Source organism: Erpetoichthys calabaricus, chromosome 3 (assembly GCF_900747795.2).
Source record: "Erpetoichthys calabaricus chromosome 3, fErpCal1.3, whole genome shotgun sequence".
Lineage (NCBI taxonomy): Eukaryota > Metazoa > Chordata > Cladistia > Polypteriformes > Polypteridae > Erpetoichthys > Erpetoichthys calabaricus.
The window spans coordinates 79,018,413-79,045,032 of record NC_041396.2 but is presented as its reverse complement, the minus strand read 5'-3'; the positions used below and the strand labels follow the sequence as shown (position 1 = coordinate 79,045,032).

General features: G+C 37.6%; 1 protein-coding gene across 1 annotated transcript in view; it reads right to left on the bottom strand.

Annotated features, from left to right (window-relative positions):
- The window catches only part of plg (plasminogen), a 63,498-nt gene that overhangs the window by 10,718 nt on the left and 26,160 nt on the right, over positions 1 to 26,620 (bottom strand). The window contains exons 9-13 of the mRNA XM_028796960.2: positions 21,476 to 21,606; positions 18,041 to 18,191; positions 16,973 to 17,181; positions 12,874 to 13,022; positions 3,320 to 3,413 (exon numbers count right to left, since the gene is read on the bottom strand). Of these exons, the coding sequence (XP_028652793.1) occupies positions 3,320 to 3,413; positions 12,874 to 13,022; positions 16,973 to 17,181; positions 18,041 to 18,191; positions 21,476 to 21,606 (734 nt within the window). The remainder of the gene's footprint in view (positions 1 to 3,319; positions 3,414 to 12,873; positions 13,023 to 16,972; positions 17,182 to 18,040; positions 18,192 to 21,475; positions 21,607 to 26,620) is intronic.

The following is a 26,620-nucleotide window of genomic DNA, read 5'->3' as shown; positions in this document are numbered from 1 at the left end:
CATTATCATACGTGATGTCATCTGTATAAAGGGAGGAGGTAGATACCAGTGGATTGTGTGTGTGTATAATTCAACAGATTGAATGTCAGTATTCAAATATAGCTTGAACATATCTGAGAACAGTTATTCTTAGGCAAAACCTGACATTTCATTGTAAAACGCTTTTTGCTTTATCTAAAACTGTTAGGCATCCATCACAGCAAACAAAAACGGTCTTCCTTTTTGGAATTCTAATTTTATTATTATAATGGCTTAAAGGTTACATTTTAAAAAGCATTTTTATGTTTAGCTACTTCAGGCAACACATGGTGTTGCACACAGTCTTCTTTTTATTTAGCCATTAGTTTTACAAATAATGCTTAAAGCATGGAGGAGTGATAAAAAAACATTTAGGTCTCCTGTATTGATTTTTGCTGCATTTGTAAAGGTAGGAAACTCAGTTTAATTAAATATTAAATTAGAGTTAAATTTGTCAACCTAGGAGTTTTCTGACACTCAAAAATAAGTTTTGCAAAATTTTTAAAAATCTAAACACATAATTATAGTGAGTATGACATAAAGATCATTACAATGTGACATTTACTTCTATCAGAGTTTCATATGTGCATTACAGTCAGTGTAAAATATGTCTAGTTTCATATTATCATTGATCATATATGTGCAGAGAATCAATTTTGGAGAAGGGGTTTATTTTCAACTGTCACTTTTGTTTGAAGGCTGCAGTTTCATATGCATCTTTTAAGCCAGGGGTCCCCAACCCCCGGTCCGTGGCCCACTACGGGTCCGCAGCCGTCTGACAGCTGGGCCGCGAGAGAATTGCCGGCAACGGCGACTCACTCAGACTTTTCAGAACGCTTGGTGGGCGGGGCTTTGCAGCGGTGCAGAGAGAGGAGAGAGACTGAGGTGAGAGAGTATTACAACAAAGTATTTTTATGGTCCCGACAGTTTCCCTATATGACATGAGTCTATAGAAATCACGTTACTACGAAGTACATTCAACAGATGCTTTCATTACAACGAAGTGACCTTGAAATGCTTGAACGAATCATCCACAGAGCAGTTAGATCTGTGGTCGCAGCTCAGTTGTGCACGTTTGCACAATGATCCCCAAACAGAAAAATCTCTTTCTTCGAACTTTCCTCGTACTGGTTTTTTTTTTTTGCTGTTTTTGTTTTCTGTGGTTTTCAGTGATTCCTTTTGCTTATTGCTTGTCAACATTTGAAAAACATCCACTGGAATTTAACTCATTGTCACCCTCCTATAGAAACGGCAGACACGAAAAAAAGATTGCAGTGTTAATGTTTGTGATGTGCAATCTGTTGGATTGGCAAATGTAAAGCATATGTCTTTGTTATATGCAAAAAAAGAAGAAAAATCTCAGATTGCAAAAGTATGCGAACTGCTTAATAACTTAATAGACTGCTTAATAATAATAGAAATGTTATGTAAATTGTGTATAAAACTGCCCCCCCCCCCCAACCAACCAAATACCCTCCAACCCCCCCCGACCGGTCCGTGGAAAAATTTGCATCTAATAAAGTGGTCCTTGCTGTCAAAAAGGTTGGGGACCACTGTTTTAAGCAACAGTGCACAAGTCACAAGTATTTCATACTTCGCAGATGCACCACAAGCAAAAAGGTCTAAATATTAATAAGAATTCACTATAATAAAATACCATGTTGTGTGTATATATGTGTCTGGTCCCCCCTAGAAACCTGGTCGGTCAATTTGGCTTTGGTGATGAGACTGAAAGAGTGAAAGTGCCAGCAAAGAGAGGCTGAGACACACAAGGATGGGTAAAAGGTATTGGAGGCATTCTGAGTGTCACCTTTATAGAGAGAAAGTATAAAAGTGGACAGGAGGTAAACAAGACACCTTAAAATGACAGAGTCCCAGAAGCAGGCTTTATAGGAACATGCTTTAGAGAGGAAACACTAGGCATGAGAATTTCAGATATACATGGATACTGAGGAAAGATGCTGAAGGTACACGTTGAGCAAGAAATGAAATATTTTTTTATTTATTCTATTAACGTGTCTGGTAAAATATAAAAATGCATGTAAAATACAAATGTACATGTAGCATTCAAATATTTACTTATTAATATTCAAAAATTAATTTTTGGGTGATTTGACAGCCATAAGAAAACAGATCATTTAATGAATGTGGTCAGTGGATGTTGCCAGGTTATGTCCAGAGTAACAATATGGGGTATAATTAGTCAAGTAAAAACCGAGTACAACAGTGACTATCTTACTGACAGACAGACAGACAGACAGACAGTATGTGCGTCTCGGGAACTGCAGGTCTGACATTGTGGTCAGCAACACAGGAGCGCCTCAGGGGACTGTACTTTCTCCGGTCCTGTTCAGCCTATATACATCGGACTTCCAATATAACTCGGAGTCCTGCCACGTGCAAAAGTTCGCTGACAACACTGCTATCGTGGGCTGCATCAGGAGTGGGCAGGAAGAAGAGTATAGGAACATAACCAAGGACTTTGTTAAATGGTGCGACTCAAACCACCTACACCTGAACACCAAGCAACAATCTATCTATCTATCTATCTATTGAAAGATGTATTTCATATTGCACTTGTTGTACCACGTCATGGAAGGATTATAGTTGGTGACACTTCAACTGAGTTCTGCTATTGTCAGTGAGAAACAAGAAGGTGAGGTAAATGTGGCCTAAGGAACGCTGGAGAACTGGAACATTAAGAGGAGTTCTAGTTCTTTCTGATTCACACTGATGCTGAGAAAATCTCATGAGTCAATGGATTAAAGCTGCCAGATGCCAGTAATGCTGGCTGGACATGGTACTGTAAAGGTGTAGAGTGTGCTTTTATGACATAGAGATTATGCCAAAGATTATGGATGAACATTTTTGCCAGAAAACTGATTAAGCTGTAAATGGGTTCTGTCAGTAAGATAATAGTCACCAGTCCCCATATCTAAAAGAAATCAATTGTCTGTGGGAAGAATATCTGATTAGGCAACAATTAAAGGACACCGTGCATTTTGACATGGGTCAACATTTTTGTGCTATTTTTCAAAAACTCGTTAAGTCTATGAAATGACCAGTACGGGCTGATTTAAGGGCAAATATAGGACCACCTAGAAATTAAGTAGGCATACCTAATACACTGCTCATTATTTATTTTGTTTATAGTCATCTGGTTGCCACTATTTTAGATGTTTACGCATGTCCCCTGAGATTTGTGTTTTGATCAGACATAACTGAAAGGAATTTAAATCAGCGATAAAACATATGTTTTTTTAAATGAAGTTAGTGCAAAATTTTAACAAAAAAAATTTACCACACTGTGGAATTTGACAGTAATCCCATTTCTTAGCTGGATCAGTTGTGTAGCACCATGGTCCATTCACATCGCCATCTGGATTTCTACAATACTACAAAAAAGAACAAGGAAGAAAAAGAGATATCACAGCAGTGTAAAATTTATGGACAGTTTTTACAGCTATTGACAAACAGTATCCTTTGGCTAACTGAAATTTTAGCCATGAGAACTTTTGTTGAAAAACTTCAGTGTTCTACCCTCATTTTAAGAAAGGAATTTTGAACAAAATAACTAAGAATGGAATCTTTTCAAAGATTCAGCCAGCAAACTGGACATTTTTGTTTGAGAAGTGGATTTGCAAGAGCAAAGTATCCATCTATCCATTATCCAATCCGCTATATCCTAACTACAGGGTCACGGGGGTCTGCTGGAGCCAATCCCAGCCAACACAGGGTGCAAGGCAGGAAACAAACCTTGGGCAGGGTGCCAGCCCACCGCAGGCTTGAGCAAAGTATACAACATAATTCATTTAGATTTTCAAAAAGCCTTTCATTATGTTCCACACCAAAGATTCATTTTGATGCTAGAAGGAATTAGCTTCTAAAATAACATAAATTGAATTGCAGGTTTGTTAATGGGAAGCAATCAGTCTAGAAAAAAGGAAAATGCTCCACATGGTTAAAGATTTGGGAATGAATTATTGATGGTATTTTTGCGCCATTCTGATCAACACACTACAAGAAAACATAACAGCAAGCAACTGAAACTATTTAAAGAGAAACCAAAGGCATCCCTAGACTAATCAGAAAGGTGCGAATTATACTTCTTTAGTCTTGAGAAGAGAATGTTATGTGGGGACTTCATCAAATTCTTTAAAATGCTCAGTGTGATATAGTCTCTTGGTATTATTGTGAATGAAAAGTAAAGATCAGTGATCAGATTTATAAATGAAAATATGATGGGAGAAGTTGCATACATATATATGGCAACAATGACCTAAGTGTGTGCAACATTTCAGAGAAACTAAAATGATGACACCCTTGATCAAGACAGGAAATGCAGCCATGTATATAATACTTAATGAGACCAAGCTGTTATTATTATGTACATTGAAGTGACAAACATATTAAATCTCAAAAGTTATGAATATGAATATAGATAAATGTAGACTCTTATTTTAATTGGTAGGAGAGGGACAATGTTTCATATTTGCACAGAACTTTTTGGTTTTCCTCAGTTTATATCAGCTACATGTTGTTGCTTCTCAGGATTAGAAACTAATGCAATCCCTTATTGTCAACAATTGCATTAAGTAATAACAAAGGTGTGATTCACTCCCAGCGTACAGAAAGCTATTATCTTATGCCCTACAGCAAATTTATAGCCTAATAGTTTGACACAACATGGCTTATTTGGCACTGCTTGAAGACAATGCAAATGGTCATATACAAATGGAATTAACTTTTAGGGATTGGCAGGAATTTTTTTTGCCTATGATGATGAGTTGCTTGTGAGCTGATTTAGTTTTCCAAGAGCCATTCTCTTTTGACTATATGCTAAATTGCTCCAGCCTGTAGAAAGACAGATTGCTCAAAACTGGGCTATACGTGTTCATATTCTGTTGCGTGCTCAGTTGTGGAGCACACCATAGGACTCATCAAATGCAGGTGTTTGTATATATGTCAGGTTGAAGGCTGCTATACTAGTCAATGAAGGACTACAGTATCTTGACTGCATGAGCTGTGCCACATAATTTGGCATGCAGGTTTACCCTGATTCTTCTGCAGCTGTCTCGTTTGCCACATCTGTACATCTGGAATAATATTACATAATAGGGCATCCCCAATTACAGGTACTATCCAGAGGTCTAAATCAGAGAGAGAGTATATATACACTTTGCTGTTGATGAGCATCCACTTTTTTGCCTCTGCCATTAAGATGTTCCCTATTATTATTATTATTTTTAATTATTATTATTATTATTATTTATTATGTTGTTTCAGGCAAGGTGTGTCTGGTGAAGCTCACTACGTTCATGGTAGCAGTAACATCATGCCATTTAAAGTATTTGCACTTGTTGATGATACCCTTGCTTAGGCCAACAAATAAAAGTTCTTTGCATGTCTCTACTTCATTGACAAGAATGTCTGTCTCTCACTCTTCAAAGTTTTTGCTCTTTGCCTCTAATGTGTTGTTGCCATTGACTTACAAAGTTCATTAACATGCTCTATATTTGTTTTTTTCAGGGTGGCAACTGGGTGGTTCAAGGTGTTTTCACATATGGTTATTTACAAGGTGATTGCAATTTATAAAGGTAAATTATGTACAAATGTGGGTTTAAATCAGATTTTTTTTCACACACATTTTCTTTTATGGTGTATGCTTATTTTCACGCTCACTTGTGGTTTTATAAATTAAATCCCTGAGATTTAAGAACAACACAGATGGCATAAACGAGAAGAAAAAGAGACTGTGCAAGCAAAATCAAAGAGCAAAAACATAATCAAAACTCAAAGAGTTAAAAAATCTAGTGTTAGGGCTTGCTTATTTAGAAATTGACTATATAGTCATGAAGAAAAAGAATGTGTATCCTCAAAGGGATATATTTATAGAGTCAATTTCCATGAGATTAGCAGTACGAAAAATGCAGTCACAAGTAAAGCAAAAAAATAAGATGTTAACAAAAACTGACTATTAAAATGCATACTGGACCTAAACATGGAATATATATATATATATATATATATATATATATATATATATATATATATTGTAAAAGCTTGAGGTCTCCGTGACCCCTTGAACCCTTGGATCAGACGTCAGACACCAGATAAAAGTCCAATTATTATTTATTATATAATAATAATGTGCACCAAGCACCCTCCACTCCACAATACTCATATAATTAATCAATAATAAACACAATAATCCTCCACACTCCCAGACACTTGGCCACCCTTCCTCCCAGCTCAGCTCAGTGTACTGGGCTTCCCAGAGTCCTTTTATACACCCTGACCCGGAGGTGTTCCCATTCAACAGTCCACAGTTCCTTTTCCCTTCCGGGTCAGGGTAAACAGTCCTTTTCTTCAACCCGGGAGCACATCGTTTCTTCCTGTCACGTGACCATGACGTACTCCCGGGTTATAGGGCACATGCGAGCCTACGAGCCCCCCTACAGCGACGCCTGGTGGCCCCCAAGGTATCCAGCAGGGCTGTGTATAAAAACTACATAGCCCATGAGGCCCTGCTGGAACTCGGGGCATGTCCACGCTGCTGGGAGAGCTCCTCCTGGCGGCCTGGGGGTGAGGGCCGGAGAAAGAAGCCGGCAATCCACCACAATATATATATATATATATATATATATATATATATATATATATATACTAGGGGGCTTTGCCCCTGCTCGCTTTTCTTGCCAACCCCTGTGTTTGGTTTTCCAGATACACACTTTTAAGATTTTTTTTTTCTTTGAATTGTTGCTATTTCATTGGTTTCACTTTTATTTCAGAACTTCTTTAAAAACAATATTTGGAATCTTTAGAGTCCCAACATGCTGAATCTTTTAAATGAGGTCAGTGAGACATGTGTTTAATGACTTTGTACCATAATTCAGGATAAGTTTCTCTGTTTGGAATTTCAGCACAGACAAAACGATCCACATCATCAGCAGTTAATAATTTTTTTTGCAAAGTAACCAATAAATGCATGTGAGGTAAACCCTATTTTTGAAATTCTCTGACTTAAACTTTAAAGCCTTAGAATATTTAAATACTTCAGACATATCACCTATGTCCATATATTCGATCTCTATTCGGCTTTTCGTTATTTCTCCGAGTAATAACTTCTCTTTGTTTGTGCTAATGCGATGTTTACTTTCTTTGTTTTGACACTTTCGTTTATTTCTGCTTTCTTATTCTGTATCTTACTCTGCATGTGTTTTGTGCCTACGTTTTTTTTGAGTCTTTTGAATTCCACTGTTTTCATTATCTCTAACCTGCTCGGCATGTGTTTGGCCCCCTTGTTTTTTAACCTCTTTATGACATTTTACTTTGTTTTCTACTCTTTGTCTTCTATTTCTGACCTCGCTTTGTCCTACTATTTTTTCAATTACACCTCGACCGTGATGATTATTTTCCCTTTTTTCAAGTAATAATTTCCTTTTGTTTGTGCTAATGCGATCTTTACTTTCTTTTTTTGATACTGTAGCGACCTCCAAGTAAAAAAAAAAACAGACAGATGTAGTAAAGTCTCGCAAATGTTTTACTTGAACAATCAAGAAAAAGAACGCTGACTTCATAACCCCAAACACAACCTTCTAGCACCCTCTCCAACCCCCTCCTCCTGTCCTGGGACCCCCACCGCATCAATCAATACCCCGCTGTCAGTCTTTCGTGCTGTACTCTGCCCTCCCTCAATCGAACCTAAGAGTCACTCCAAAAAAAAAGGCTTGAACCTGGAAGGGACGCTACAATACTTTCGAAATTTCCTGCTTTCATATTCTTTATCTTTCTCTGCATGTGTAACGCGCCATCGTATTTTTTAGCCTTTTGAATTCCACTGTTTTCATAATCTGTAACCTGCTCTGCATGTGTATAGCGCCAATGTTTTTGAACGTCTTTATGACTGATTATTACTTTCCTTATTTTCTAAATATTGCACCTAGATTATTCTTTTTCTTTTTTCATTTTTTTCTCTCCAACGCTTTTGAGTCTCTGTTCTCCATGCTGCTCTTTCTTCTTCACTTAGTTGCCGACATTTCGTCTATAACTTATTGTCCTTATACGTTTTATATGCGCTGAGAGCCCTGGATCTATGTGTGCTCAAAGCCTTGACACGACTGAGTGTTTTGCTGCCTGTGGTCTTATTTGATATTGGTTGTAAGCAAGTAGGGCGTGTCTTGTAAGAATCTCATTCTTTTTCCAGATTACACCCAAAATTTGGATACGCTATGTAGACGACACATTCGTCATATTAAGAAAGAACCAGCTGAATGAGTTCTTCAATCATATTAACACAATATTCCCTGCAATCCAGTTCACAATGGAAAAAGAAAACAATCGACACATCAATTTCCTGGACATTTACATCAAAAGAAATAGTGACACCACCCTGACCACAAGTGTTTACCGCAAACAATGCTACGCAGACAAGATTCTACACTTCGCCAGCAATCACCCGGTATCTCATAAACGGAGCTGCGTGAAAACCCTATTTAAACGAGTCCACACGCATTGTAATACCAAGGAAACAAAAATTAATGAGAGACGCTATCTGTTTCAACTTTTCACCTCGAACGGATACTCAAAATCATTCATTAATCGGAGTCTACACAGCAGACGCCAAAGGAATCAGCATACAATCGACGTAAATCAGAACCCCCACCCCACCTGGCATTCACTCCCGTATCACCATAATGTGTCAGAAGGCACGGCACGCACCCTGACCAAGTGGGGCATCAAAATAGCACATAAACCCACCAACAATCTGCGCATGGTCCTGTTTAATGCTAAAAACAAGAAATCGACAGCCGAAACACGAAACGCAGTTTATAGTATTCCATGCAATTCCTGCTCAGCTGTATACATAGGACAAACGTCAAAAAAAATCTCAACACGTGTACAGGAACATCGCAACGCCGTCAGAAGAAAGGACGCACTATCTTTGATATATGCACATACTAAATCGACAGGACACACATTCAACTGGGACAACGTAAAAGTAAAATTTAAGGCCAGTACAAAAAGCGCCAGAGAGCTGGCCGAGTCTTGGCTATCAGATGAAAACGCCATCAACAGACACTTGGACATAAACCCAGCATATGCCAACTTAAGAAGGACATATGCACTTTAATTAAACGATACACCCCCACCCCCTTGATCATACTGACTTAGTCACTGCCACCCTCCCCCCCCAATACTGAATGTGCTGCTATATATTGCCTTTGATTCTTGTAAGTCTAAGCATTATCCTCTGATGAAGACCCCTGATAGGGGTGGAAAGCTCAGGAATAAAACTATTTTATGATACGTGATTCGTTTTTTCTCCCTTTGTGGATCTCCAACTGCAAATATATATATATATATATATATATATATATATATATATATATATATATATATATATATATATATATATATATATATATAAGAAAATTTTGGGTCGAGAAGTGAGTTGGGAGACACTTTGAAGTCCCGCGAGACTTCTTGCACGTCACGCCCTACTTATAAACAATTTCTCAGGGACACTTTAACGTCCCATGAGACAAGGAAGTAAGACAAAAGGACAGCTGCTGTACAGGCTTTTATATGCATATATAATGCACAGAACATCACACTCAAAATCATTGAAAACTGGAAGGAAATAGGAAGTAAAATAGATGCATTCATGTCATCAGAACCATAGATATATACAAGGTTATGGAAGCACAAATTCAATAATACTGCATTGGATGATGACACTGAACTTATTAAAACTGATAGTGTTTCAGTCAGATGTGACTGATCCAACAGTGATACTGTTTATATAATCTCATTTCACTCTGTGAATGGTGTCTGATAATGAGGCTAATTAAAATAAAGAAAAATAATTTATTTACTTTCTGTTATACTTTAAAATCAGTCTACTCCCAACATAATACTGAATTCAATGCTTTCCTATGCCTCTCCATCGTCTTCACAGACTTCCAATATGGTTGCTGCACAGCAGACTTTGAGAGGGCTATGTTGTTGCTAGACAACTCTTCATTACACTGGCCAGGGATTTATCCGGTAAAAAAAGGCGTGGAAGTTTAGCTTTTGACTGATTGTACATTTAACTCCATATGATAAAGCAATTGATTGATAGTTCTGTGATATGTAACCTCTAGTAAGTTTTTGTGAGGTTTTCTGGATGAAATAGTAATACTAGGATGTTGTACCGTGTTAGCCATTATGAATGTAGAGAAAAGCCAAGCATCAAGGTGTCATTTTGCTTGGCTTTTCTCTGGATGAATTAGAATAGATTAGATTAGATTAGATATCTTTATTGTCACTTATATTGTAAGAACTTAGTGAAATTCTTGTGCCTCAGCTTAGGTGATATATGCAGGTTTTTGGACCTCAAGGAGTATGCATTCCTCAGTACTTTTTGATTTTAGAGTAAACTAAGAAAGTTGAATATTTTTACCATTATGCTGCAATGTCATCTTTATTCCTGTGTGCACAGCCATTGCGGAGATTTTTGGTGCCATTCATTATTATTGTATTCTCTGTCAATGTGTACTGCTTATGATGTCAATGGAGCAACAGTTTAAGAGTTGCTCCAAATATCCATAAAGCATCCAGGTTTTACTAATGCACCTTATGTTAAAATCTTCAAAACCTTTTTTGCTCTTTTTGACTACAGGTAAACAGTTTTTTGATGACGTGCTCTCACTTCTGATTACTGATTTTTGATTAAGTTTTTAGTTTGTTTAAATAACAAGAATAACTTTTGGTTCTAACCTTACCTTGACTTTTGACCATTGGTATATCCTGGTCCTCTTAGTTAAAAACAAATTGTTTCATTCACGGAGTCAGTATTTATAGGGCACTTGAATTGTGCAAGTCTGCAGATAAGCAACTATTCCTGTGTCTGTTTTCATTTCAAAGTGGTGTTCAGGTCATTATCCATCTTTTTTCTGAAATCCCCAACTTTTGATAGAGTTCGCACATTTTTTCTAGTGTGAGACATTGATTTTTAGAGATGTCAGAGTAATGGAGTGCCATTCAAAGTGAGAAGCAGGGGTGGAGATTCGACTTTCCTCCTGATAATCAAATTTCCTTTTGTCTCAGTTTGGACTTTTACTGAATGAATGATGAGACAGGATAGTTTCTTTATCAATCAATGAATGTTAGCCTGTGCTTGTTGCCAATTTGAAAGTGTTTTTCATACCTAAGTGATTGTCAGTTATTTTTCCAATAAGATAACTGAATTCCATCAGCCTGTCAGTTTTTGAAACAGCCCTTACATATTACTCTAGAGTTAATATACAGTATTATGAGTACTGCAAATATAAAGCTATACTTGTTTTCTTGGCTGTCTGGGAATTTAGCTGCTGTTATCAAAAGAAAGAGGCATTTCATTTTTCCAACTTTATACATTAATAAAAAGCAGAGATGCTTTACTTTTACATATAGCTGGTATTGTCTTTGTCAATACCAGCTGGTATTGTCATTATCTTCTTTACATTTTATTTTGTATTTTTAGTTCTCTAGTTTTTTTTTTAATTAAAACTATCTAGAGTTTCATTTATTTTTGTAGGAACAGTTACGGCTTTGACTTTCCCATTTAGGAAAATTATAACAAAATGCCACAGCCACACTGAAAGCAGTACCATAAACCACCTGAACAGGAGGCCGTAAGATCAGAACAATGGAATAAAGGCAGCCTTTTGAATATCCAGAAGATTCTCATGGAAAGTAGTACTAGGGTGTTGTACCGTGTTAGCCATTATGAATGAACTGAGAAGTTAATCAAAATTACACCTTTTATTGACTAACTAAAAAGATTACAATACAGTATACACACTTTCAAGGCAACTCAGCCTCTGTTGCCTCAAAAGCTTGCATATTGTAATCTTTTTAGTTAGCTAATTCAGGAAAAGTAAAAAGTATAATTGCATTAATAATCCTATTGGAAAAGTATTGTTTTTTTATTATTATTTGTCCCCAATTATTGGTAAGGTCTAGGGGTACCTAACATACAGTACATCATTATCATTTAAAAAATCTTTTTGATTTTACAACAGGCCAGAAAATTGTCAACTAAAGCCACAATGAGTAATATATCCAGTAATAGTCCAAAGAATATTCTGCAGTCTCACCAGAGGTTTCAACTAAAAATACTTTTCATTTATCAACTATTTTCAGAGGTTGTGCTTCCAATTTTGAAGGAAATTCCTGAACCCTGTGCAATGCCTATGGCAAATTCAAAGGAGTCCAATGCCACACCTGATATGGGAACACCTCAGTTTCATGCTGAACCTTCAGATGTGGGTTATTCCCGAGTTTACAGTGTTTTGAGGTGTCTCAAATTCCCTGACAAATTTGCACAGAAAGGCAAAGCAGTCCAACTCTTTTTGCCCTTGGATTATGTGTTGCCACTTAATGAATTTCAGGAACACAGCTGGTCTTCTGCTTTTACAAAGGAAATATGGTCTGGTTTCTACTGGCGTCAGACCACTAGCTGCCCTCAATCATTTATGAGGTGTTCTATGTCAATTGTCTTAGACCTTGTTTTTATATTTAATAGAAGGTTGGGCACCATACCACTTACTGAGTAGGTCATCTGCTTTTTACTTTGTTTTGGATTACCTAAATTCATCAGGGGCTGCATTTCTCTGTCTATTTCAGTCTCCCTCTCACACACGCACACTTTTAGGGTTTGCTAGTTCTTACCTTGAACAATATTTGCCCCATACTCTCTTTCTAAATGAAGAATTGTTCTCTTAGTCCTGAGACAACTTATGAAATTTCTACTCTAGCAAGAGCTTGTTGATATTTTCTTGTATTGCTTTTTATCAAAATATATTTTTGCATACAGTAAAAACTTACATTTGCATCAAGGCCTTTGTCTGGGTGAGTTGAGGGATTAAAGCTGCTATGCACATGGGGTGTGTTGGATGCCCAAGTCTGACATGTAACTCCTGAAGCAGTAATTGATACACTGCCTCTGTAGTCCGCACCATTGCCATCCAAGCAATCTGAAGAAGACAGAAACAAATTGCATGCAGAAAACTTTAAATCATATTACAACTACTGTGGGTACCACAAAGGCTCATTGTATACAGGGCTGCCTCACACTTCTAAGGTCCTGGGCTCAGCCCTAGGGCTAGTCAAAGTTTGTGTGATATTAGATTGTTTACCAGTGTCTATGTGGTTTCATCTCTCACTTCAAACACACGCAAGTTATTGTTTATTCCTGTAATGGACCTTTGTGGGACTGCTACTTGACTGTAATGGATAATTCTAGGATAATCTTCTTACAATAAAAACCTTTCTTTTATTTATTTATATATATATATATATTACAAATTGTAGGTGCATTTATGCTGGCAGGATGGTCATTTAGAACCCTGGCCACCCACTTTTGAAGAGGTCCTCCCAAAATTCAGCTTCTGGATACATTTCTTCTGGCACATTTGATAACTGTAGGCAAGGACTCAGGAGGTAAGACGAGGTAAGACATAATGTATAGTTATTTTTTAGAATGTATCAATGTAAAATTCATTGTGAAAAAAGACTAAAAAGGTTAAAAGAATTTTGATTAAGTAAAGCAATGGTGGCGTAGTGGTAGCACTAATGCCTCACAGTAAGGAGACCAGGATTTGCATCTTGAGTCTTCCTTGATTGGGTGTTTGCATATTCTCCCTCTGTCTCTATGGGTTTCCTCCGGGTTTCCAGTTTTCTCCACAGTCTAAAGAGATGCAGGTTAGGTGGATTGGCAATGTTAAATTGCCCCTTGTCTGTGTTTGTATATGTATCATGTGAGTGTGTTCACCCTGCAATGGGCTGGCATCCTGTCCAAGGGATTGTTCCTGCCTATCACCCTTTGCCTGCTTGGATAGGCTCCAGCCTCCCACCAAATCTGCAGGTTTAAGCTGCCTTAGAAAAAGTATGGTCTACTGTATATATACACATATATTTCTTATATATCTACCTACTACAATAAAGAAATGTTTAGCTTTGTTGCTGAACGTTACCTGCATGTGGCTATTGATATAGTGCTACATTGGGTGGTGCTGCAGCCTCACGAATACCTGAAGACTTATGAATGACTGCATGGGTTTGATTTTAAAGTAGGAATTAAGCTTCACATCAGTTCCATAATAAACTACAATTAACTAAAAAAAACTGAAAACATTCTAGGCAACCACTCTCATATTTACAAATTTTAAAACAGACATTTAGATTCACATTCACAGTTTATCACATTCCTTATTGAATTCTCGCTCTGTATTCTGTGAGGAGCTGCAGTTTGTCAAGGAAGCACTGGGTACAAAACAAGAAACAACCCCATATGTGTTGCCAGTTCACTGCTAAACACTAACATGGACACAACTCAATTCACACAATGCAGACCAATTGAGAATATTCAAATTACCTAAAAATGTCTTTGGACAAAGTAGGTTGTTGGAATCCACTGAGGAAATCTCATGTGAAGTTGAGAATATGTAAACTAAAGCAGTGGACATTACAACCAGAAACACAATGGAATTTATATAAGGTGAGGCACATGTGCCAAGCAAAATAAAAAGAAATAACAGTTTATTTTATAATTACATGGTTCTATCATGATAACAGCAGATCACACAGCAAATAACAGACAAAATCACTACATGTGCTTCCCAAGTAGTTTCAGACTAACGCTTTAACATATGTATATCAACTTCTTTACGCAATGGAAACTAGATTAATTTCCAGCCTACAGGACAACAAAAAAATTGATATTTTTGATCATTAAATCAAACATATTTTTTCTTCAAAAGAAGAAATGTGAAAAAACATCAACAAAGTCTTACTGTTTAGACTGACTGAAGCCAATATTTGGAGATCAATAACAACAGAACATTCTCAAAAATTAACACAATGACTAAAATGATCTACAGAACAAGACTAAAAACAACCAAAAATGGCACCTAAAAAGGTGTGGTGATTTCTTTTAGTATTGTTTATGGGTTTCTTTGAGATCTTTAATCCAACCAATAACCTCATCTTGTCTCCAGGGACCATTTGCTTCCTCAACTTCCTAGAGTTTTCCCCGCAAACATGTCTGAGGAGACATAGAGGTGTACCAGGAAGGTAAAATGCTGGAGCACACTGAAGCCTGGCTAACATCTGAAGGAATAAGACTGAATTTCTCAAAGCAATCCCCTAAGGATTGAAGAACAAGATAAAGAACTGCCAATCCCACAGTACAAGGTTAGGGGAGCTTTGTGTAAATGAAGAGGGACAAGACTCCAGGACTGGACAAGATTGTTATTGCTGCCCTCCTACTGGCAGGTCTGTTCACACAGTAGATCAATGACAAGATATGGGATCAATGGAGGACCTCAACCACTGTGCTCATCCTTAAGGAAGGCAAGTATCAACCATTTGCCTCCTTCCAGTTATCTACAAAATCTTCATGAAGGTGATCTTTAACCATATCCAAACCCATCTGAAAGAAGAACAACCTGTTGAAGAAACAGGATTTACCCTGACCATAACTATATTGTCACAAGTCTGAACAAGACCATCCATGAGTAGCAATTTCTACTGATTGTCACGTTTATTGACTTCAAGTGATCATCCAGCACTTCAAAAGCAAAAGGTCAAGGCTGCCTGCATTGTTTGACAGTGAATAACAATGCTCAATAATGTTGATGAAGAGATTAGAAGATATGCATGAGTTTGGGAATCCTTCATCAGCATTGGGGATGTTCAGAAGGAGATGAAGAACCACACTGCAGGTGAACATCTTCAACACTTCAAAAACTGTATTCTGCTATGTGAGCAAGACCTGTGTATCGACCTAGGCAAAGCAAGACAGGCTCCGCATTATATACTATTTGCACTGGAATGCCACTTAAAGGGTTATTAGATTAGTAGCATTATTTGCATTAGATAGTAGCATGCAGAAGTCCTGAGCAGCGAGAACCTCAGGTAGAAGTCTTTACTGGTGAACTATGCTAAGATGTCAAGCACTGATAGGAGGACTCAGATCCCTTCCACTGCATATTGTGTTCACACTCTAGCACTGAATAACAGATTCTCTAAATATCTAAGCATTAATTAAGAACTTAAATTACAATTAATTCTGAAAAGTAGTCTTTTAGGTATTGACACCTAAAATTCCAGACCAGTCAAAAATTAGTTCCAGAATTTGTCGTTATTTTTAATTGTAGAATTGTAGAATTTATCTTCACCCATTTTTAGGTGTGCTTACATGTAACATCCTGAATTCAGTACTCTCTGCACATTTTAGAAATTTTGGAATCTTCCATTAAAAAGCATTGCAAATTCGTCTGTCTTAAAATGAAGAAACATTCTGTGTGACTTCAACTACAAATTAGTTTGCTATTTCAGTATTACCTTGAAAGCAGTTACTTCATCTGATATATTTTTTATATATTTTCTTTTACTTGTTTGACAGCAACTCCTGACAGTTTACTTCTTATGCTCCTTGAAACTGAATCAGGTAAGTTACATGATATTAATGTCCTTAAAAGTAAAATAATGAACGTATAAAAACTTCATGCATTAATTAATTGGATGTTTTAATATTCTTGCTTTCGCCTTTTTATATGTTCAATCATTGCCTTTATCTAATAAATTTTCTGTAATAATTTTGTTGTGTTTGCCTTTATTCGCTGCGCCCAATTGACATCACCCTTTTGAAGCACTCCTTTATTTATGCGCGCCTTTATTCGGCACTCAATGGAGGTCGCCCTTTTGAAGGTCGCCTTTATTTACGTGCGCCTTTATTTGCCGCACCCAATTGAGGTCGCCCTTTTGAAGGTCGCCTTTTTGTGCACGCCCTTATTGAAGGATACCCTCAGCCAGAGTTCCAGCTGAAGTCCAAATGTTGAGCATGAAATAACAATATAATAAATAATCAGACTGCCCCACATGAAACTGTTCTGAAGAAAAATAAATATAGTAAGTGTGTCACCTTTGATATTTTCTGGTTTAACAACCACAGGTGGAATCGTGGGTTCTGGCTTTTGGGGTCTGGGCACAGCAACCGAGGGTTTCACAGAAACATCAGGGATATTGCACTTGTCGATTTTGCAGTATTCCCAACGTACAGAAGGATCAATTGTGTAACACCAGGGAGAGCGGTCATTGTCAGGATTTCTGCAGAAGTTTTTTTTCAGGTCTCTGTTAAAGAACATAATTGACATTAATTCAATTGAATAATACATGCTGGAGACAGAATATAGAAAGAAAGATAGGTGGGTGCCTGATATATTTGATCATTTTTTTTTAAGTTTTTTAATTAAAATAACCAAAACACTGGCTATAACTGGGACTTCACAGTCTTCTTTGATGGAGGATGTAACAGTTTACGGCAAAATAACATTAGTAAGCACCAGCTACAATTCCTACAATAGTATCTAAATTCACTTTACACAGACAGACAGATATGCATTGAAGTGACACAAACACACACATAAGTAGGATACAGTGGAACAGACAATGTTATTATTTTATTTAGTAGTAGTGGTGAGTGTCACGTTCAGATATTGCTTGTTTCAATTCGGGATACATGTGTGTCTACATTTCCTAACAATATACAGCTAAAGGGGGCATACACTAATTGTCAGTGTGATGTAGTGGGTAGACTAATTATCTCTGACACAGTGTTACCATGAGCAAGTCATTTATTGATTCTTAAAAAACTTTCATAGCCATAACTTAAAAGCGGGGAAAGGTTTGAAAGTGGTTAGTGTTGTTACCTTAACTTCAAGAGACAGCTTTAGAAACAGCATTTGATTCCCTGACCTAGGTTTTTACACTTTCCTCACGTTCGTGAGAGTTTTTTCCTAAGTTACTACAGTTTGCTCCCAACAGTCAAAATATATGACAGGCAACTCTAAAATGTGCCTTATGTAGGCTGTAAGTGTACCCTGTAATTTACTATATGAACCATGAAATGCTTTGTGAATGCAAAATATATTTTGAAAATTTCTTTCGTTCAGTAATATCCCTAATTTCAACACTTCAAGATAGTACTTACGCATTTGGAAAATTCTGAGGTGTCTTGTTGTGAGCATGAGGTGTTGAAGAAGCCCAGGCCTGGCACTTCTTGCCACTGACAGTTTCAGAAATAAACCCACGGTATCCAGAGCCATTATCTTCATAACAATCCTGTGAAGCAGCAGGAGGTGCTGGGGAAGAATAATTAGTGTTTCTATGAAAGGAAACTTAAAATGTTAAACCTTGTTGACTAATAAATATGAAATGTATATTGAGTTAGATAGCCAATTTACACCAATGAAAAACATATTATGAGATTATATGTTAGTTTTTGGTGAATATATACTGTACTTATAAGTATGTGTCATAAGGGTAGGCTTTCACATTTAGCAATAATACATACGTAAACTTCTTCCAGCTATTTAGTAATTACTGGTTTATCCACTAGCAGCTACAAAAAAATTGGGATGACTCCATTTTTAATGATAAGACTCTAGCTGACTCCTGCAACCCTGGTGGGTTAGAAAATGACTGACTGACAAAGAAACTGGAATAAGATGCGCCACCTAAAGTTAATTCTGCTCTTCATAGGTTTTATAAGCATTATATATGTAAAGAAAAGAGCCATGTCATGAAAAAGGGCATTTACTATACATCCTCTACTAGATCTTCACATGTTCATATGTACAGGGCTTGTTTTATCTCTTTGGTTGGATCACATTGTTGCACATTCAATCTTTACCAAAACAGATATTCACCTGTTCATTAAATGTGATGGTATGGGTCAGCCCCATGCTACCAGGTCCTTCCAGGGAGCCTCTTGAACACACTACCACCTATAACATACCCAAGGAATGACCCTAACGAATAAGGAAACTCACACATAGCAAGGGGTATGTGCAAAGTGACAAGTGCTTTTATTAAAACAAAGTCAATCAAAACAAACAGTGTTCAGAAGCGCATTGCTCTCTTCGTTAACACTAGAATTCCTGAAGCCTACAATTTGTTTTGTAAATGCATTGATCAGCACAAGCAGCAAGCAGCCTGCTGTCCCATCCCTGCCTTGACGGAGCTCAACTCTCCCAGCTCAAGCCAATGCTCCTTATCTGCTTGTGGGGTGCCTGGAGTTGTACAGGGTAAATAATACAGTATGTCGTTATTTGGAATACATGTATTTCATGTGTGTTCCGTGTCTACAAAGATCTGGGTAAGTGTAGGATGAAAGGAAATGTGAGAAATGCTGCACACATACCTAAAGCAGAAACTTTTTCCATGTTATGCTAATAATGACATGAAGCATATAATGTGTGAAGACTTTAGTCAAAATATCAAACAAACACATAAGCTTTTATTCAAGAATATAACAAAAGAAAAAAAAAGCATTTGATTTACATGGGGCTGTCAAGTTTTTTTGTAGGCTTCACGAATTCTAGCGTTAAATAAATAATCCATAAAAACAGTGATGGTATGTGAGTTTAAAATCCAGATTTAAACTAACAGTTATCAGGTCCTTCACCTTCTGTCAGACGAGTCCAGCACCTCTCCAATTCTGTCTCCCCAGCTCACCCATTGCTTCCCATCTTGCATCAGCTCTCTCTCCCCCTTTCCTTTTTTTTTCTTTTCCTTTCCTTTCCTTTCCTCTCCTCTCCTCCAATTTTTTTTTCCTCTCCTTGAACCTTCCTGTGCAGGCTTCTTTCAACTCCGCTGCCGAATGGGGTACAGGTGCGACACACCATTTGAGCCATGGAGCAATTAAGGTGCCTGACTGATTAACCCCCCTCCACATGTGTATGCAGCGCAGTTTGACAAGCACCCCAATTAACCGTGGAGCGAAGCGTGCCTGCAAACATCCACACCTGTTTGAAGCCCTTCACCTGATTATTTATTTTAAAAGTTACCCTGCACCATGGACCACTCATCACATTAACCCACAGTTAAATCTGAGGAAAAAGGTGTTTTTCAAACATGAAGGACTCCACTGCATTTATAGGACACAGTGGCCAAAGGATGAGGAAAAGACATCTACCCTTCTTTGTGTTTTTCTTTCTAACTATTTTTGCCTGTGTTATTGGCTTTTCTCTCTTTCTTTCGGGTGGGGAGTTGAATTTGGTATGTTGCTTTCCTTTTATTTTAACTTTCTGATATTTTTTCTTTTCATTTTTACTTTTCTAGTTTTAGCCTCCTTCTGTTTGTGTGCCCACTATGAAGTCATTTGCTGTATAATTTCGATTTGATTATATTCAATATTATTTTCTTCAAATAAATTAAAAAATAAGGTAAACATGCTAATAGCAATTAAAAAGTAAGAATTAAAACAAGCAATGTGAGAAGACAAATTCAGGAATCAACAGTAAAACCCAAACAATTTAAATAAACACATGATCCCATTAAGTTATATTTAAAATAAGAAGGTTCACTAAACATACAGAAACTAGAAACAAGCACCATGTTCAAATTGCATAAGAGACAGAACTAAGTAAATCATACAAGTCATAATCTTCTAATGCTGGGTTGAATTTCAGAATGTGAATTTCAGCTGTAGAACATACTGTGGACATTTGGGGATGCTCTTGAGCTGACCCGGAACCCAAATAATGCCAAGAGGGGCCAAAGTACATGTAAGAAAACAGTTTATTGCAAGCAAATATTGACACAGGACTGTACATGGTGATGAATGCTTAAAATATATAATAATAAGGAAAATGATTCATCTATTTGCCTCTCTTGGCATACACAAACATGTGTTCAAGCTCTATCTGTTGGCTAGGGAGGTTGGACTATTTGCCTACTTAGTCTATTCCCAAGACCTTCTTCTGCCTTCTCTCCTTCCTCTGTCCTGTCCTCTTCCTGACTTTGATCCTTTGCTGTGCACTACTTGCTCTACTCTAAGATCTGTTGGTCTAGTGGGTAGAAAAATAAATTTTAGTTGATGTAGGTTGCTTTAATACTGATCCAACAGTTTATGAACACATTACATTGTACAATTTCCCTAATACCTAGGTTTTTCCCATAATTAATTAACAGGAAGACTGGTGTAAAGCATTGAATATATCATCATTCTGGGATGTTTTGGAAGCTCACATGGGTCATATTTTTATATTAAATGATCCTCTCTTTATCCTTTGCAGTGTTTTCTAGATCTTACAAAAATACACTGACAGAGAAGAATTGGTCTATATTTGTAGCTTCATAGGCCAAATAAGAATGTCTATTTATGTCTAAATATACTGGGGGCACATACTCTTCCTACTCTACAATTTTGAGGACACGCCTTTATGCTAATTTTAGACTTTATTCTAATCCTGTTGTCTTTAGTTAATGTGTTTCTTTTTTTACAATAAGAGTAACAGTACTGGAAAGAGAGCCTGTAGTTCTTTTTTCTCTCCTTCTAAGGAGATATGTTAAAGTATGCCTGTTTCTGAGTGGGAGATAAACAAGGGCTATGAGGTTGTATCAAGTATAGTTGACCACTTACCTATTTCAGCTTCGGCCTCTGCATTGCATTTTGGTATATCACAATTTTCCCATCGTGTATTTGAGTCTGTTGTATAACACCAGGGCATTCTTGCACCATCAGGGTTTCGGCAGTAGTTGTTCTCCAGTGCTCTGGAAGAAAAGTGCTGAAAATTAGCAGTGAAGGAGAATGAAGAAATAAAGGTAAAACAGAAAAAATTAGGGCCTCAGAGTCATGCCTGAAGATTACACATATTGTCTCTAATAAAACTCTACTGACACAAATAGCAGGTCAAAAAGAAGAAGAACAGGATGCAAGACTAAAATAATGGTAAAAGATAGCCATCTGATTATATAAAGTTATGTTTTCAATGATCAGGGTGCCAAATAAACACTTAAGAATTACTTTAGCCTATGCCATTTTCATGAATTGAGATTTTTAAGTCCTTATAATGGAGATTGACCAGACTTGTGTGACAATGCTCTTGGAGATAAAAATGCATAAGTTTATCAGACAAGATTGCAATATTAAAATTTTCAGAGGAACTAAATAGGACTGTTTTTGGAAGTACAGTCATATCTTATACAGTGGCTCCTGTTGAAACAGGGACTTTCTATAGCAGATAATGGCTTTACACTGTAAAGGCAACTATGGATATATTTAAGTAGGTTAAGAAGCTAGCAGTGGGTAGAAATTGTTGGGTGTGTGGAAGAAAGGATCCTGCAAAAGGACTGGTCTGTAAAACTGTCAGTTTTACAATTTAAGTTAAATCTTTTAATTAAGAAAAAAGAAAAAGTTAAGGCAATTTTAGTAATCCTAAATGAATTTTAATAATGAGACTAGTGCAATGCAAGTCCTGTTGGATGTTGGACTTTTTAGATGATGGCTTGGAAGAGCCAGTCATATATGAGGGCTACATCTGCAGGAGATGCCAGCTGATCCAGCACCTCGAGCTCAGGGTCGCTGAACTGGAGGAGGAACTGGTTGGCCTGTATTGTAGTAGATAATTGGTGGATCTGGCCCAGGTGTCCTTTAGAGAGATAGTGTGCACCCCTAAGGTGGTGTGGGAGGAGATTCCGTACCAGACAGGTAGAGATAGGTGGGTCACAATCACAAAGCGTAAGGTAAAGTGTGCACACTGTCCAGGGGCTTCAACGCCCAGAATTAGATGTTTTAAACTGTTTTCAGGTTCTTGCAGAACTGGATGGTTTTTCTGATGATTCTGAGTTGGTAGGCAGGGACGAGGAGCCCCAACGGACCACCTCAAAACCAGTTGCCAGAAAGAGAGAGGTAGTGATAGTTGGGGACTCAGTCATTAGAGGGATTGAACCACAGGTTTGTTTCAGAGACAGAAAGTCTTGCACACTTTGTTGCCTTCTGGGTACATAAGTGAATGACCTTCCTGGAAGTGTGGACAGGCTCTTGGCCAGGGCGGGGGTGAATCCAGTTGTCATTGCACATGTTGGAACAAGTGACATACATAAGGGTAGTCTGTCAGTTTCTGCAATTCAAATTCAGAGTTAGGTGCCAGGCTGGGGAGCAGAACTGACAAGGTAATCTTCTCTGAAGTTTTACCTGTGCCACGCGCCAGTCCAGGTAAGATTGAGGAGATTAGAAAGCTTAACGGCTCAAATCTTGGTGCAGGGTAGAAGGGTATAGGTTTAAGGAGCATTGGGGCTCCTTTTGGAACAGGTGGGACCTATTCCACCATGATATGTTACACCTGAACCAGAGGGTCACCAATCTATTGGGGAAGCGTATAAGTAGGTTAGATGAGGATTGTTTAAACTGGGGAACATAGGAGCAGAGAGTTTAAGACAGGCCAGGTTTAGAACTATACATGGAGGAACAAACAACAGTGTAGAAATAAAAATGCATAGTAATGTAAATTCTAACCCAATGCTTAAATGTAGAAGGAGTAACACATTAAAAATAGCTTGCCTTAATGCTAGAAGTATCAATAATAAGGCAAGTGAGTTGGAGTTGGTATGTAACAGAACCCTGACTAAATAACAAAGATGGGGATGAATATAACATAGAGAGATACACATTTTTTGGAAGGACAGACAGAATCAGAAAACAGGTGGGATTGCTGTTTATGTCAAACAGAATTTAAATGCAAGTCCTCTTCAGTTGGATGATGAGCCCCATCTTAGTGAGGACATGTAGCCTCTCTTGGAAAGCATTAGGGCAAGAGGCCTTATTTTCGGAGAGTGGTTATAGACCACCCAATGAAGACAGTAATTTTAACACACATCTTTTCAGTAATATTAAAAAGGCAAGTTTACAGGGAGATATTATAGCCATGGGGGACTTTAACTATCCAAATATTAGCTGGGATAACGTTGCAAATGGTGGAGCACAAGTGCAGGAGTTTTTAGAAGTAATCCATGACTGTTCTTTAACTTAGTATGTTGAAGCACCAACATGGGGTGAAGCCTGTCTGGATTTAGTATTTTGTAATAATCAGGATAGAATTGAGGGTGTAGATGTTATTGAACCTCTAGGGTCAAGTGACCATAATTTACTTCAGGTCTCAGCGTTTTATAAGAGTGCAGATGTAAAGACTAAAATGATTAAGTTTAACTTTGGTAGGGCAAATTTTGAGCAGATGCGCCAAAGTCTAAGGAGGATAGACTGGGATAAACTTTTAACTATGGAGACAGCTGAGGAGCAGTGGAACAGGTTTAAAAATGTTTTACATGTAATGTAGGAGAGGTATATACCTTAATTTCGAATTAATAGGAAATTTAAAAAAAACTCCACCGTGCATTAATATAGTATAGAGTTAAAAAGAGGTTGCAAAGGAAAAAAGTGTATAAGACTAATTACTCCAAAGTGAATTATTGGGCATATGAAAACATGAGGACAACCATTAAGAAGGATATTAGGAAGGCTAAAAGACAGCTGGAGAGAAATATAGCAGATAAGGTTAAAGATGACTTGAGGAGATTCTTTCAGTGCTGTACTTTAGTAGTAAAAGAACAGACAAGGAGGAGGTGAAGTGCATCAGGAATAGTACAGGGGAATTAAAAGATACAGACAGTGAAATAGCAGATGCTCTAAACTTAAATTTTTTCTGAGGTCTTCACAAGTGAGGAAATGGATAACCTGCCAGCTGTAAATGGGACTACTAAGGAGGCTCTAAGTAATTTAGAAATTGTAGAGGGAGAAGTACTGCTCAGATTAAATAGGCTGAAATCAAACAAATCACCAGGACCAGATAATTACCCTAGAGTTCTTAAGGAGGCTAGTGAGTACATATATAAACCCTTGACACATATTTTTAGGAACTCCCTGTGAGTCTGAAGAACTGGAAAATGGAAAATAATATCCCATTATATGAAAAGGTTGACCGGGCATATCCAAGCAACTATAGGCCAGTAAGCTTAACATGTATCACAGGAAAATTAATGGAAGCAGAGCATTATGATGCGAGGAACATTATCAGAATTGGCTGATGCTAAGAGTGGTGTTCCACAGGGGTCAGTGCTATGGCCACTGCTATCTATAATAATAAAAGGCAAAGCCCTCACTGACTGACTGACTGACTGACTCACTCACTCACTGACTGACTGACTCACTCATCACTAATTCTCCAACTTCCCGTGTAGGTGGAAGGCTGCAATTTGGCAGGCTCATTCCTTACAGCTTACTTACAAAAGTTAGGCAGGTTTCATTTCGAAATTCTACGCGTAATGGTCATAACTGGAACATATTTTTTTGTCCATATACTGTAATGGAGGAGGCGGAGTCACGTATCGCATCATCACGCCTCCTACGTAATCATGTCACCTAAAAACAAGGAAGAAATTTACAGCACGAGTCAAACGCGGGAACGAAGGTAAATGACGTTAATTTTTGACTGTCTTTTAATACTGTGTAAGCATACATATTAACACATGTGCAATTAAACGTGTGCATTTACGGGGTGATTTTTCAGGCTTAAAAGCTCGCCTTTTATCAAACGCGGAAACAAAGGTAACTGACGTTGTTCACTGTCTTTTAATACTGTGTAACCATACATATTAACACGTGCAAATAAACGTGTGCATTTACGGGGTGATTTCTCAGGCTTAAAAGCTCGCCTTTTACTAAAAAGGTAAATGCAAAACTATTTTCAATCATTCTATGATCTGCTTCTCACAACTGAAGGCACCGTGGCTGATGGTAAATGACGTTAATTTTTGAGTGTCTTTTAATACTGTGTAAGCATACATATTAACACGTGCAATTAAACGTGTGCATTTACGGGGTGATTTCTCAGGCTTAAAAGCTCGCCTTTTATGAAACGTGGGAACAAAGGTAAATCACGTTCTTCACTGTCTTTTAATACTGTGTAAGCATACATATTAACACATGTGCAATTAAACGTGTGCATTTACGGGGTGATTTTTCAGGCTTAAAAGCTCGCCTTTTATCAAACGCGGAAACAAAGGTAACTGACGTTGTTCACTGTCTTTTAATACTGTGTAACCATACATATTAACACGTGCAAATAAGCGTGTGCATTTACGGGGTGATTTCTCAGGCTTAAAAGCTCGCCTTTTACTAAAAAGGTAAATGCAAAACTATTTTCAATCATTCTATGATCTGCTTCTCACAACTGAAGGCACCGTGGCTGATGGTAAATGACGTTAATTTTTGAGTGTCTTTTAATACTGTGTAAGCATACATATTAACACGTGCAATTAAACGTGTGCATTTACGGGGTGATTTCTCAGGCTTAAAAGCTCGCCTTTTATGAAACGTGGGAACAAAGGTAAATCACGTTCTTCACTGTCTTTTAATACTGTGTAACCATACATATTAACACATGTGCAATTAAACGTGTGCATTTACGGGGTGATTTCTCAGGCTTAAAAGCTCGCCTTTTACTAAAAAGGTAAATGCAAAACTATTTTCAATCATTCTATGATCTGCTTCTCACAACTGAAGGCACCGTGGCTGATGTTACGTCACTTGCTGTCCGACCATAAGCTTTACCTGGTAGGTAGCCGGACACTCACTTCACTCCCTTTCGGGAATCGAACCTCTGAGGTTTTCTTTTGTTCTTAATTAAAATTTAAAACCAATACTTCACCGCTGCTAAGCCCCTCTAGCGCTGACGTCTGAGGTTCGATTACCGTAAGCAAGTGCAGTGAGTGTGTAATTACATTCACGGCA